Consider the following 16,381-nt stretch of genomic DNA (forward strand, 5'->3'; position numbering starts at 1 on the left):
GATCAGGGGAGATATATATATATATATATATATATAACTATTTCTAAATATATATATATATACATACACACACACAAACATACATGAAGATAATAATAATAATAATAATAATAATACTAATAAAATAATAATCATGATTGAATTATTAAAGTTGTAATTTTAATTAATAAAATCAAAATATTATAATTTGACAAATTTGAATAAAAGACAATATAATTAATATTGTGATAGTTTCGCCATTATGACGAACCCTGGTTTTTGCTCCACTGCTCGTGCTAGCTCTTTCGTTGTCTTCGCCAGTTTCATGCGTCATCCCGACTTGGCTCGTGCTTCGTCGTCTACAAGCTGAAGGGCTCGCGATTGCAGCTCGTGTTTTGCGGCGTTGTGTGTTTCTGCGGGTGTGCATTCGTGCTTCGTCTGTCTCAAAGCTGAGATCTTCGCGTCTCCCTGCTTCCATTTTCGTAGTGTCGTCTTTGTCGACGCCACGTTTCTGTGCTTATTTCGGAGCGTCGTTGCAGGTGGACTGTCTCCCTGCTTTGATGGCGCTTCCTCCATCGGTTGAACCTGACAAAGCCTTTTTCGCCCACTTGATGGGTAATCATCTGGTGGAGTCTGTTGTTGTCTTCCCTCAAACTATAAAAAATGTCGTGACAGTACAAGTGACTGCCTTTTTGTTAAGAAGACAAGTAGGAAAAGTGGAAAATCAACACTCTTTTTCTCTGATTTAGAAATTTTAACCCAGACTGAGAAACGCAAGTTCGCTCTTATTAGAAAATTTCAGTTAGAGCACCCACCTATGGAAGTTATCAGAAAGTGTTTTGATGATCTCAAACTAGTGGACAAGTGGAAAGTGAGACTCTTTGATGAGAGACATGTGTTTATTCAGTTAACCAAGACAGAAGACTACGCTCGAATTTTCTCTAGAAAATATATTAACATTGCAGGCAAGTCAATGAAGTTACTCAAGTGGCCTTCTGATTTTGGCCCAAATCATGAATCTTCCACTGTACCGGTATGGTTTAGTTTACCTGGTCTTAAGCTGCATTTTTTTAATCATCGATTCTCTACTCTATTAAGGTCATACTTGGGGATCCTATGAAGCTAGATCTACCCACCTTCAACCTAACCAGATATTATGTCGCCATAATACTTGTGGAGAGGGATATTACTTTACCTGATATTACTGAAGTCTGACTGGACACAACTCATAATGGGGACACAACTCATAATGTCATGGAACATAGATCTTTTTATTGTACCCACTGTAAGATATTTGGTTTTATTGTGGAACATAGATCTTTTTATTGTACCCACTGTAAGATATTTGGGCATACCCTTGATAAATGTTACAGACTCCATCCTAATTTGAAATCTAAAGCTCAAATGGGTCTAAATGGGTCTAACCCCATTGCTGCGGACACATCTGCTCCACATGTGGAGGAAATTACCATAAGACAGGAATTGGTGTCTGATTTAATTGTCCCTGTGGACCCCCCTGACAATACTATTTCTGCGATTGATGTGGCTCTGCAGGGCAACCTACACCTTCAAACCTTTTTGAAAACATTACTGAAGGATCCTTACCTACAAAAGATAGTGATCTGACCGATAATCAGGAGTTTGCAGCTCATCATCTTTAGAAAGTATCCAATGCAACAATTCATACTTCACATACACTAGAACCTATTGTGGTTACAACGGTTGACAATCTTTCTCCTACGTTTCTACCACCTCATCCGAACAAGCAAAGTCAATCTTCGGATGAGGAATGACAGGTTTACACATCCAGGAGAAAGAAGAAGAATGGAGACCTACTTGAGCTCAGGAATCTAATTGATGATATTTTGGTTACTTCGGATAATGGTACGCACCTCACCAATTTGTTAGTTGGCTCCCTTCAAAGAACTACAGGTAGAGGCAGGACTAAATTGGGTCGTTCCTAACTCTTTGTGCGCTTCAGTGGTTTCTAGTTTTTAGATCTTATATGTATCTTTTTTATTTGGATTTCTGAGTGTGTTGTACCGTGTGGGTTGGGTGTCTTCTTTTGGGCCTACTCATACAACCTATTTGTATCTTTTCATTTTCAATATATTAGCCCTTGGGCTTTTTAATATATATATATATTGGTGACATGATGTCCACGCTTTCAAATATATGAGAATGTAAATGAACTATGAAAATTTGTGATGATTGAGTTATACCACTTCATTACTAACTGGGACAACGAAGATTCACGGCTTTTGATTTTGTCATACCCGACAATGAAGGGCTTCTCGCCTTCGTTATGCTCGCGAGTCGTCTCCTTTCTGCCAGACGACGAGCTTGCACGCGTCCTTCGGTCTTCGTTCCCGACGACGAAGGGCTTCGCTCCAGCTTGCCGGACCGGTCGTTTCCCTGTTTATGTTCCAAATTTGGGTTCCCTTCTCGTAGCTCCAGCTCCAGTGTTTGCGCGTGGGGTTTTTGTTCTGGTTTGATTGAATGGCCCCGAGTTATGTCGCGGCTGTCTCCGGAGGTTCTACTCCCAGGGCAGGCGGCTGTTCCTGTTTTTTCCCTCAAGAATTTCATGATGCACATGAATCTAGAGGTGGTTATACCTTTATTAAAAAATTGGGAAGAAAGAATGGCAAACTCGCTTTGTTTCTCACTGATGAGGAAACAAGTATATTGGCTTCAACATGTAGACATACTCTTATTGGGAAATTTCCGTATGGAAATCCCAAGCTTGAGATTATTAGAAAGCATTTCGATTCACTTAAGCTCACAGGGAGTTGGAAAGTTGGTTCGCTAGATGACCGTCACGTTCTCATTCAACTCTCAAATGACGCAGATTATACCCAACTCTTTGCTCAAAAAGTTCTCAAAATCGATAATCACTTTATGAAAATTCTGAAATGGACAATGAATTTTGATCCTAAATTTGAATCTCCTATGATCTCGATTTGGGTTAATTTTCCAGGGCTCTAGGTGCATCTCTTCAATTATGAAACCCTTTATACGTTGGCAACTGCCTTTGGGAAACCGCTGAAAGTCGATACTCTCACGCTTGATACAACCAGGCCATCTGAAGCTTGTGTGCTTGTAGAGTGTGACATCACTCAACCATTTCCAAGGGAGATTTGGATTGGCTCCCCTCATCAGGGTTATTGGCAGAAGATTGTGATGGGACCTCATCCCCATTACTACTCTCACTGTGGAATGTTTGGTCATAGCTCTTCATCCAGTTATCGGTTGCATCCCCATCTACGGTCGGTTGTAGCCCCACCTCCTGTTTCTCAGCACACTTCTGCGGAGGTTATACCCTCTTTCTCACTGCCTATGACACCTACTGCTATGCCCATGGCAGATACGGTGCAAAATGGTTTGTCTACTGATATTGTTTCGTAAAATGTTGATAAAGGTCGTTTGTTAAAGGAGAGTTAGGTGGTTGCTCCTGGAAGGCAGGACGCGGTCACCGCCCCTTCTTCTACTGGAGTGAGCATACTATCCTCTCAAGCTCAACCTACCGTGGAGGGTGCTCAGGCTCCCCTCTATGAGGTGATTGAAGATAAGGATGAAGCGAACATTCATATTCAGATAACGAAAAAGGTGTCTCCTAATACTAATGAGAAAGATTTAGAGCCAAACACAAACCATTTTACTGTTGTTAATCAGTTAGTAGAACTACATGTTCAAAGGGCAGATGTTTCCCAAGTATTGGAAGACTTTCCTACACAAACTCAGAAACTCATCGTTGCAACTATTTTTCCTTCTACGGATCAGACTGAACAGTCATCAGAAGAAGAATGACAAGTTTACACTTCTCGGCGGAGGAAGAAGGTTGGGGACACTGTTCAGCTTGGAAACTTAATGGATAATACCTTGGTCACTTTCATAGTTTGTTATCTGGATCCGCTCCAAGAATCAGAGGAAGAGACAGGTCTAAACTGTTTCGTCCATAGACACTTGTTTTTGCATGTTTTCTTTTTATTTGAGTCTTTTGTATCTTTTTTATTGGGATATCTTGGTATCATGTATCATGAGTAGGGCATCATCTATTGGGCCCTCTCATGCAACTTTTTGTACCTTTTTTTATTTCAATATAATCTGCCCTAGGGCTTTATAATATATATATATATTATATATAGAGAGAGAGAGAGAGAGAGAGAGAGAGAGAGAGAGAGAGAGATTAAATTAAAATATAATGAATCAAATAAGAAGCTAATGAAAAGAAATACTTATAATAATTATAGGTGTCTTATACTTTGATTTGGTTTCACTTTTAGGAATTTACATTTTATAGAGTCAGTTGCAATGTCAACAGCAAGGAATACTATTTAAACTTTTAAGTAGTAAGGTGAGTACTTATATTTTAAATTATGATAATATTATTTTTTATTCTTCTAAACCAAATGCATTTATTACTAATATCATTAGTTATATATTGATGCACTGCGAATTCATGATTTATCAAATCTGTTGAATATTTGATTATATTGAATGAATGATACATACTCTCAATATATTTAAATATCAAAGAGATTAAGTATTATGAATGCATGCTGCCTAATGTACAAATATAAGTGAAACAATAATTATAGATATTGATTATAATAGTATGTTTGAATATACATGTTGAATATGATAAAGTTCAATCTCTAATGGTACTAACTAGCGAAGTTAATGTACTAGTGCACGTAGATATTTTTTCTACCATCTCAGAAATGAATTAAATTTAATTCACAAACCACTGTGTTGATGTAAATATATCGATCAGGGGAGAACATGTACATTTCCATCTTAGACAATAATAAACTTATTATTTGCACCACTACATTAATGAGATATATATTGCTCGGAGATGCATCATGTTATGTTTAGATGATGCTCCTTTAACAGAAATATAGATAACATTTATAAACAAAAAGAGATAGTATAGTATGAATGAATATTATGAAACTTATCAAAGTGACATCCTTAATTAGTAAATTGTTATTTTTGTTATACTGATTTATCTTTGATCGGTAGCATATATATTATTTTCTTATTTGTTAAATTATTGTAATTAAAAAGTAAGAGTATTCACTATTTGTTAATAGCTCATTATTATTTTAACTTAACATTTTTAGGTTTAAAATTTTGATTAAAAGATGAGTAACAGAGGATATAATGTGTGCAGAAGTCGAAATCAACAAACTGAAAGGTAAATTTATTATTTGTTCAAGTTAATTTTAATCATTAGTAAATCTTTTTTATTTTGGATTTAGAATCAATAATTAAATTTTATTTTTACGGTATGACTATCCTTTCCCATATTGAGAATTCCAAACCCCCGAGCCGGGTCATGATTAATGTTTGGTGAGCGGCATGAGTCATCAAATTATTTACTCCAATTTTACTCTTAACATTACCCCCTTTATCCATGACTCCATAAGTTATTAGCAACACATGATTTTAGCAAATTCACAACAAATTTATCCATCGTAGATACAATAAGCGGCAGTTCATCTTAATTTTGAGGGAATTTACATACATACCGCTTCATTTATATATTTACCTGTCTAACACAGAGTTTGATATTTACACTTATAAAATCTAATTGTAGTAAACCTACGCAACAAAAGGTGTATTTTACTTCTAAAAAGATAGTAATTATGATATTTTTAATGCAATGTAAAAGATTTGAGTGGTATGCATATACATATAAATGTTTAGATGTTAGCTATGTTAATACATAAGAATTAGGTGGTATGTATGTAAATGCCCCCATTTATCTTTATCTCAAGGAAATTTTGTGCTTATATCTAGTCATAACACCTCAAAATCTATCAATACTAATACAGAGAGTTATACAAAGAGTAGTACTAAAAGAACTTCACACACTTCAAGATGTAGCCAATAACATACATAACTGGGGAGAGGGCAATTATAAAGTTACTCTATTAATCAGCCTCACCAAACAATTTACAGATTCAAATTTATCAGTCAGTTTCTCAAAATCAGCAACAAAATTCACGCCCTTCACCATGCAGTTCACTTTCATTTTATATGATCATCTGCAGCTGATGGCTAAACAATTAGGATGATTTACATACATACCACTCTCCTAAAAAGATTTGGCCATGTTGTATAAAAAAATCATCTTATTTTTTTAAAATTAAATAAAAATATGACACTATAGAACACAATGGAAAAAAAGGATTCATGTAATTAAAACCAACTTAGTGGGATGAAGGCTTGTTGTTGCTGGTGTTGCAAATATATATTTAATTAAGTCCAAAAAACAATATGCATAATTTGAACCCCCGACCTCATGATGAGAGACTAAATCCTCAACTATTATATGTCGTGAATAAGTGAGCGTTGTTGTACATAAAGACCACATAATTCCTATATATTTACACATATCTAACCCCTACACTTCAATTTTTCCATACATGACACCTTACCTATGCATGAAAATATGAATTTAACTTTCTGAAAGTTAAAATGGTGACATTTTTGACATGATATGAAAGTTTTTGGTGGCATAAATGTTAAAATTAAAATTTAGGTATTTGATATGAAAATACATAAGAATTTGGTGGTATATATGCCGCAGAATATTAAACTTTTTTTACCTTATACATTGAAACACCGTGTAATAGGGCACCCACATGTGCTATCTACCCCTCTACGAATAAATGAAGGATTAAATAAAATAACTTTCTGGAAAAAGGTAATAAACATGTTAAATAACTCCAAAAAAGCGCAGTCATACCTCCAATATCTGAAAGAGCCAATTTCTCCTGTAAAATAAACTTTGCACCAATAGATGCCACAATTGGGGTAGCAAAGTTCAGACAAATAGCATATGATAGCGGTAGATTTTTTACACTGAAAAAAAGGCCTAACTGCAGTCACTCAAATGAAAAATCAACAATTTCAAGATGAAGAAAAAGTTGAGGATAAATCATTATAGAAGTATTATGGCACTTGGAATGTATTTTCCATGAAAATTGAAGATACAGAACTTGATATATAATGATGCATATAAAGATTTGATATTTTGACAATTTTGATAATTAAAATTAATGCCGTTAAAAGCACTAGGTAACTTCAAGGCTATATTATTGCCTGAAGCTTAGGCTAGATACTTACATGAGCGAAGGAACTAATAACAAAAGTCTTAAAAGGAGCAATAAACTTATTATAATTGTAAGAAATACTTATAAAGGAAATGAAAAAAATAACCAACTTATAAAAATACACTACATTGTTATTTTTTGAAGTGCTAAGCACAGTGTGATGCACATGAATTCCTTTTACTTGTGCAGAAAATATAAAGCAAAGCAGCAGTACACAAGCTAGGGCGTTAATGATTTCTATATCATATATGATATATTTTGTACATACAATAGTTACTTAATTAGCCAAATTTAAACTTACACGCTAACAAATATTTTTTTAGAAATATAACGATATAATAGAAATTTCTAGTTATCCAAAGCCAAAAAAATGAAAAGCATGAATGACCAACTAAAGATAAAAGCCAGCCTAAAGTAAGGAAATGTAAAAAATAAGGTATTGAGAAACATTTTCAAGAAGAAGCTAGTAGCGCAAGAAGAAAGAACAAGTGAAAAGCATGAAAGAAAACTAACGAGCAAGAGAGTGCAACAAGAAGAACCAACGTGAATTAACTAGTTTCAACAAGAAAGTATGTAGAGCTAATGATAAATAATTAAATAACTATGAGATCTAATAAAAAGCAAAAATTGGTGCATGGTTATTGTAACAAATGCCAAACTAAACCATGACATCTAAACTTGTGCATGGTTATCGATGAGTTTTGCTCTGGTCGCGATTCCATGGCGACCGAGTAGCCCTCGATATCTTTACGCCGGAACGAGAACGAAGCCTGTTCGTCGCATCGTCGTCTCGTCGTACTCGAAGAAGAAGGGAAGGGGAGCATCGTAGCAAGTTTGTTGCCACCCTAGCTCTCGCACGAAACCTCGTCCTACTCGAAGAAGGGATGGGAGCATCGTAACAGGTTCGTCGCCGCCCTAGCTCATGCATGAGCCTTTCCTTCTTCCTCTCCTTCGATCACGACTTTTCTGACCAGGTGAAAGACTTTCTTCATCACAAAAGCCGCACACAAGGTTTCATCGGCTTCGACGTAGATTGCACCTGCAGTCTGCTCCTTCATCCTCTTCTTCGGCACAACAGCTCCTTTGTTTGACAACGCCTCCCACTGCGGCATCCTTTCTCCTTTTTTTGTCTTCTACTTCGATGGCTACTGTTCCACACTCAAATCAGTACCTAGGCAAAAAATCTTTTGTTGAGGTGCTTGGAAAGGGTCTAGACTCTGAGAAGGCTGTCGAACATGTGGTGTTTCCTTAGAACTATCATAATTCTCTTGAAGGGAAAGCTTACTGTCCATTTGTTAAGAGGGCTTGTAGGAAGGGTGGTAAGACCGCTCTTATTTTTTCAGACCTCGAATCAGACCTCGAAGTCTCTACTCGAAGTCTCTACTCTGGTTGAAAAATGCAAATTCAAACTCATTGGAAAATTTTAGTTGGGGCATCCAAAATAGAGGTTATTCGCAAAGCTTTTGAGGATCTTAAACTTGTAGGACAATGGACGATGGGTCTCTTTGATAGGAGACATGTGATGATACATACTACATAGATGAAGACTATGCTAGGATTTTTTTCAGGAAATTCCTCACCATTGAAAGAAAAACTATGAAATTGCTCAAGTGGTCTCCTGAATTTGATCCTAAATAAGAACAACCTACAGTAACAATATGGTTTAAGTTACATGGGCTTAAGTTGCATCTTTTCAACCATTGGGTCCTTTATTCCATTGGAGCCATGCTTGGGAGACCAATAAAATTAGATGTACCCACTTTTAATCTCACCAGACCTTCTGTTGTCAAGTTCCTTGTGGAGAGAGATATCACTTTACTTGACATTGAAGAAATTTGACTTGGCACTAAACATAATGAGTACTGACAATAGATTGTCATGGAACAAAGACCATACTATTACACCCATTGTAAGATGTTTTTACAAACTTGAAAAACGTTTCAAGCTCCATCCTAATTTGAGACCACAACCTCAAGTGCCTCACCTAACTACTCAAGAAGCACCTATTCCACCAACTGAAACGGTGGAAGCTGCAACTAGAGAGGATATTGCCACTGATTTTTCCCCAAAGGAGCGCCCCTCACTACCTCAGCACCCCATGTTGCTGAAAATGAGGATACTCTCATTTTGGTGCCAGATAATGCTTCATATGCTATGGAAACAATTAATGCTATGGAAACAATTATTGTATGGAAACAATTATTGTTGGTGTTGAGGGCCCTCATACCATGGCTGAGTGTTAAGTTCAAGGTTTGCAACAGACAGAAGTTGATCCCTTTGATGAACAACTCAGTGATATGTTGGGACAACTCTTAGAAGATGATTAACAAGTTTACAAAACCAGGAAGAAGAAAAAAGGACTAAAGTAACTCAAGAATTTACAGGAGGATGTTTTGCTAGTTTCGGGTGGAAGCCATCATCACAGTTTAGTGTTCAACTACTCCCTCTCTAGAACTAGGGAGAGAGGAAAGCCCGCTCATCATGATTAAGCTCTCTGGTGGATTTTTGTCCCAAACATGAAGCCTCCTCCCGAGAAGCCGCGAACCATTTTTATCTTTTTGGGGAATTTCTTTAGCTTTTTTTTTGGTATACTTGTACTTTTTGGTTACCTTTTGAGTCTTGTATGCCTTGTGAGTGGGTTCTTAGCACTCACTCACTAAAATCTTTGTATCTTCTTCCTATCAATGAAATTTTATTTTGGCAAATATATATATGTCGAGATTGATTTCTTCTATAGTAATCTAGAGTTTAATTAATCTAGGATTAGTTAATTTGAATAATGATTAAGATTTATTTATTTAAAAAAATCAATTATATAGTATTAAATATCAATTTGATTGATACAAAATGTTAAATTTTATAAAAAATAGTTCGGTTGGATTTTAGGGAATGCAAAAAAATTGTGTATTTTAAAATAAGAAAATTTAGATATATACCACTCAATTCTTATGTATTTAAATATCTAACACCAAACTTAAAATTTTACAGACATACCACCTCACCTATTTTTAAAAATTAAAATGGTAAATTTTTTATGTGGTATGAAAGATTTTAGTGGTATAAATGTATAAAGCAAAATTTAGGTGTTAGATATGTGAATACATAAGAACTGGGTGGTATATATGTAAATGACTATTCAAAATTATCAAAATTTTAACTGAATTGACTAATTTGGGTATTATAATACTCATAAAAATTTTATCCTAAAAATCTCTAGAAAGAATACTTGAATAGATAGGAAAATTTATCTCATTTCTTATTCCTTTCCCAAGTGACTTCTTTTTTAGACCCATGTTTTCACTTTGTCTTGATATAGAAAATTTGTCTTTTTCTCAAGCTCTTAATATCTGATTCCAAAATTTTCCCATACTCTTCAACATATGTCATATTCTTCTGAACCTCAATATTTTCACTTGAAATTCTCCAGCCTTAGTATGAAAACCATTTCTCATCATGCATATGTGAATCACATCATGGATAATTAACAAATCAACTGGTAAGACTAGTCTGTAAGCAACTTGGCCAATATTTTCTATAATTTCAAAAGTTCCAATGTGCTGGGACTCAACTTATTTTCCTAACCAAATCTAGTTGTCTTTCATCAGTCCGACTTATAAAAACACAAAATTACTAACCTCAAACACCATAGCTTTGTGGTTTAGATCACAATATATTTGTTTTTAATCCTGAATAGCTTTTAATCTGTCTATAATTAATTTGATTTCCTTTATGACTTTATTAACTAACTCTAGACCAAGGTGTTGATGTTCTCCTACCTCAACCCAACTTAATGGAGTTTTGCACTTATCGTATAGTGCTCCATATGGAGCCACTTTAAAACTAGATTGATAATTATTGTTATATATAAATTTAATCATTAGAATGTGATTTTCCAAGTTACCTTCAAAATCTAAAACACAAAGCCTCAATAGATCTTTTAATATCTAAATTGTTCTTTCTGAGTATCAATCAATTTGTGAATGGAATATTGTAGTACAATGTAGTTGTGTCCAAAGCAATTTGAATAACTTTCCATAATTAAGATGTAATTTTCATCTTTGTCAAAACTAATTACTATTGGGACACCATGTAGTGTGATAATTTCCTTGGTATAGAACTTAGCCTGCCTACTTAAGTGACAAGAATGAACTGATTTTGTCAATCTATCGATAAATACATAAATGTTATTGTAACCTATATGGTTGATTTAGGAAATCCCATTACGAGTTCTATCATAATTTCTCCTCGTTTTCACTCAGGTATAGGCAGTGATTGTAGGAATCAACTAGATCTTTGTTGTACAACTTCAAAAATTTGACAAATTTGACATCTTGATACAAGCCTTCCCATCCTTTTTCATAACTAGCCAGCAAAACATCAATTTCATATCCTCATAAATTTGGGTATTGGCTAAGTGAATTGTGTATATCCTGAATGATGAGCTTCATGCAATATCTCGTCTCAAATCTGGATTGGTAGGTACCCAAAGTTACAGCTTATTTCAAATAACACAATTTTCATCTGTAGTCACCTCATATCTCTTTTTGACTAATTTGCTCATTGAGTCTTTGAAATACTTTACTAACTTTCTGTGCTGACTTTGTCTGCTAAATTTAGCTGCATAATCAATTGATGCAATTACCTTGCATCCTCAGGCATTTTGATTTCAATTAAAAACATTCATTTATTTAATCAATTATGGCTTCTAAGTAATAATCCATCTTATAATATAAGTAGATTTACGACTCAAAAAATCAGCTATTACATTTGTTCGATCAGGGTAATATTGTATATGCAAATTATAATCTTTGGGGAGCTCCAATCATCTCCTCCACCTCAAAAGTCAACTCTTTTTATGTGACATAAATATTTAAGAGTCTGTTGATCAATGAATATTTCATACTTCACCTAATATAGGTAATGAGTTGATATTTTGAGAGAAAAGACTACATTTGACAACTCTAGATTGAGAGTTGGATAATTCTTCTCATGTGATTTCAATTGTTTTGATACATAAGGGATTACTCTTCTATTTTACATTAGAATGTATCTCAGACCTATCAGTGATGCATCACTATAAATATAAAATCCCTCTATTACTAATAGAATAGCTAACACGAGCAATAATCAAATGACTCTTAATTCTTGAAAATTGTATTCACAATCTTTTGTACACTCAAACTTGACATCCTTTCTCATTAATTTCGGCAATGACATGACTATTTATTAAATCTCATAATAAATCTCCTCTAATATCCTACTAGCCCAAAAAACTGTGTACATCTATGAGATTCTTAGTGCAAGTCATTCCACAATAACTTTCACCTTCCGAGGATACACAGAGATTTCTTGTCCACTGTTGATGTGCTCTAAGAATGCAATGCTCTATAACCAAAATTTTTATTTTAAAAAGTTTACAAATGATTGATTTTGTTCCGGTAGCTACATGACTATCCTCGCATGCTAAACATGATCACCATTAATTTTTGAATATAACATAACATCATCAATGGAGATAATAATAAATTAATTTATTATAACAAGGTTCATTAGGTCCGTGAAAATTGCAAAGGCATTTGTTAGACCAAAAGACAACTAAATATTCATAATAACTATAACTTGTCCCAAAAACTATCTTAATTATGTATGTCTCTTTCACTCCAAGCTAGTAATATTCAAATCTCAGATCAGTCCTAGAATAGATTGTAGCCCCTTCAAACTAATTAAATAAATCATCTATTCCTAGTAGTGGATATTTATTTTAAATTTTTTACATTATATAGCTCTTTGTAATCAATGCATAATCGCATAGATCCATCTTTATGTATGACAAACAGTACTATAGCACTTCATGGTAAATTAATTGGCCTGACAAAGAATTTATCCATTCATTCATGTAATTGGCATTTTAATTCTTCCAATTTTTTAGGAGTAATTATGTAAGGTGAATTGAAAATTATTGATGTCCACAGCTCACATCGATGCCAAAGTATTTTTTAATGCCTGCACATCTTTATTCAACATTAATAATTTTGTCAAAAATATATATTCTCCACTGAAGTACTTTCAATCCCCACTACGCTGATTAGAGAAAATATTACATTCCTATCACAGGAGAAATAAAAGATTTCTCACCAAATAAATTTTCACATTTTTTTTCCTAACATTCAATTGTTTTAAAATGTCTAGCTAGCCAATCCATCACTAGTATTATATCAACATTTCTGATTGGTATTATGATTAATTCTACTGGCATCTTCCAATGCATAATACTAACATGCACAGAACATTTTCAATTTTCATAAAAATAATCTCCATAAGGCATAAAAAACAAATCGCAGCAATAAAATATACAATATTAACAGATATGTTGGCAGAAAAATCTTCAAAAATAATGGAATATGATACACCTGAATCAAATTAAAATATACAATACTTATTGAATAAAAAATATATACATGTAACCACTTCTTCAAACTATTTGCCTTTGTGAGGGATGATTGTAAAAACACTGGCCTTCATTATTGAGTCATTTCAGCTTTTTGAAGTCTCTAATTTTGCCCAAATTGAAGGTTTTCTTAAAGTTGAGGTTTGACTGGCTAACTACCTTCCAAAAAATATTTTTATTGTCACAATTCTTGGATTGTATGTGATCTGATGTCCCCTTATTTTCCCAACGAACAATCCAGCTGATGATGCTTTGTCTGTCCACATCTAAAGCACTTTCTTGATCCAACTAACCGCTATCCAATATATCTTTTTCCATTTTTCTCACAAATTGATTTTTCTAACAATGTTTGCTTCTAATTTTTATCAATTTTGAACTTCTTGTGCTTGAGATCTCCTCCTTGTCCCAAACTTCTTTGCTTGCCTGCTTGTGGTTTCAACTATTGTTGGAGATATTTAGCTCATTTTCATTCTTTCTGGCTCTTTCAACAAACCCTTAGAAATTATTTATTTCAAAAATAGCTAAAGCCAATCTCAACTATTCTATAAGACCTTGAAGAACCTATAACATATTTTCTCCTGGGTGCTGACATAATGAGAGGCATATATGGAGAGAAAAGTAAATATTGCCTCATAACGCATTACTATCCAAGATCCCTAAGCTAAATTGAAAATTTCCAATAATCTTAATCGGGATGACAGTGGAATGAATCAATCCTTGAATAATGCTATGAAGTCATGCCACTGAATCTAGGTGAGTGGTATCAAACTAAATTTCTATCCTAATTGTGTCTTTTACCGCCTTTTATTTAACCTTCTAACATTATATTCTCTGAGTAAATCATTCCATCAATAATCTTTCTAGTTTCTAGTAACCAATCTTCAACAATTGTAGAGTCGCCGACACAGTTGAATGCAAGTAGTTTGAATATCAAACAAATTTGCACATTCTGATCAACTTTCATATCATATGCAGATCTTGGCCCAACGATGGAAGAAGATCTTTCAATAGAAGTCATCTTATCTACTACTTGAGATATCAATTTAACAATAGCTTGTAGTTCACTGCATCGAGCTTCCTTGGTTCTATTTTAAATCTCACTTCCATAGGAATAATTTCTTCCTAGCATTTCTGAATTTGTAGGTGGTCTAAAGGGTTGGACTTCAATTTTTTCTGATATTTTTCAAGTAAAATTACATGTAATTACACAATTTATTATTCAATGTAATTTATCATATAATAAGTATATCATGCATGAATTATTTCTCAAGTCATACGTGCTACCTACCGAAATTCAATCAGCTTATAGCTTTGTATTGATCAATTCATATTTTAATCTCATTCATACTTCTAAATCAAAACATGCTTTCATTATTGATTCATCCAATTTTGCAATAATACCACTTTCTATCACACCCCAACTTACCCCCCTAGGGCCAAGTAGTGATATAGTAGAGTAAGAAGGCTCAACAAGTCATAATTTTCACCAACACTCATACTGACATGCACAAATCAGGGTCTAGAAGGTGGAAGATTAGTTTTCACTAAACCATAGCAAATTGATACTATTCAATATATTTACTTATATTTTCATTCTTATTAGTTGTTTTATTGTCTTAGGAATGTCACTTTATTATTGAATAGATATTAACTTAAATTAATTATTTGGGTTGTCACCCAACCCACTATAACCATCTCTAATAAATGTTGGTCGTCTTCTAACAAAACACATATCAACAACCCCTTCGATATCAAAAGGTTCTCTCTAGTCTCAATATCAATAGTGAAATTTTATCATTTTTTTTTGTCATCTTTTTCTTGCGCAGTTCATCAATAAAATTATATATATATATATCAACACTTATAACATTCTCTTGATTAAATTAGATTTTATAATGGATTGAGGAGATCACAATGCCTGCTCTCTAAATAAGCTAACCGCATTTAAGAAAGCTGATGTAAAGACAGTGGATTGGCTGAAGAAGCAAGCAAAAGTGCAGAAATTTCTTAGAGCTTCTTGACACAGATAATAATTTCTTATTAATGTGTAATTCTACCTCATAACCGAAGCTAATATACCAATAGAAGAACCAGGCATTTATCCTGGTACAATCAGAATCTCTGATCATAACTTCATTAAAGAGAGTTTGACGTAGTTATGTTAAAAAAACAAAATAAAAACAAGCACAGTGAAAACCAAGGAGGTTTTAAATTACAATGCCAAAGCACATAAATTATATAATGTAAGGAAAAATAACTAGTACCAACCTATAAATGAAACTCAGAAGCGAGATGAAACCACAAAGGGATCGCAGTATTAATAGATTTCTTGCATGCTTTGGCGGAAATAATGGGAGCCGAACCTTTCTTAACCAAAGAAATGACAAGATCAGGATAATGATACATCTTGTAAATACAGTTTCAAACAGTGGGACCGTCTTAACTGCTCATCAGGAAAAAAGAAGCCATAAACATCAGTAAGCATAAAAAACCATTCACCACAAATTTTAGTGTAGTATTTATAACAAACAAGTTTTATAAGATAATCCAAAATAATATCTGACAAAAACAACCTTGCCTAAGTTGACTTGGTTTGCTAGCGTGCAATATGAAGGAAATAATTTCATGATATGATCAAAGAAATACATAACACAAAGACCTTCATTCATAAAACTGAAGATATACAACAAATTAGAATCTAGGAAAGAAACCAGCCATGATTAGTTGAAAAAATAAAATATACACGCATGTCTCTACTGAAGGGTATACACTATGGTAACTTGCCAACAGCGTAACACAAAGATTAGAAAATCAACCCGGGTAGGATAAG

General features: G+C 33.9%; 1 protein-coding gene across 3 annotated transcripts in view; it reads right to left on the reverse strand.

Moving 5' to 3' along the window:
- The window catches only part of LOC110033624, a 74,770-nt gene that overhangs the window by 40,349 nt on the left and 18,040 nt on the right, over window positions 1–16,381 (reverse strand). For all 3 annotated transcript variants that reach the window (XR_002294968.1, XM_020737665.1, XM_020737666.1), the window contains exons 3-4: window positions 15,820–15,994; window positions 6,737–6,852 (exon numbers count right to left, since the gene is read on the reverse strand). Coding sequence is in view for 2 of the 3 variants with exons in the window: in XM_020737665.1 (XP_020593324.1) it covers window positions 6,737–6,852; window positions 15,820–15,994 (291 nt within the window). In the remaining variant the exon portion in view is untranslated. The remainder of the gene's footprint in view (window positions 1–6,736; window positions 6,853–15,819; window positions 15,995–16,381) is intronic.

This window comes from Phalaenopsis equestris, unplaced genomic scaffold, assembly GCF_001263595.1.
Source record: "Phalaenopsis equestris unplaced genomic scaffold, ASM126359v1 Scaffold001240, whole genome shotgun sequence".
NCBI classification, from domain to species: Eukaryota; Viridiplantae; Streptophyta; class Magnoliopsida; order Asparagales; family Orchidaceae; genus Phalaenopsis; species Phalaenopsis equestris.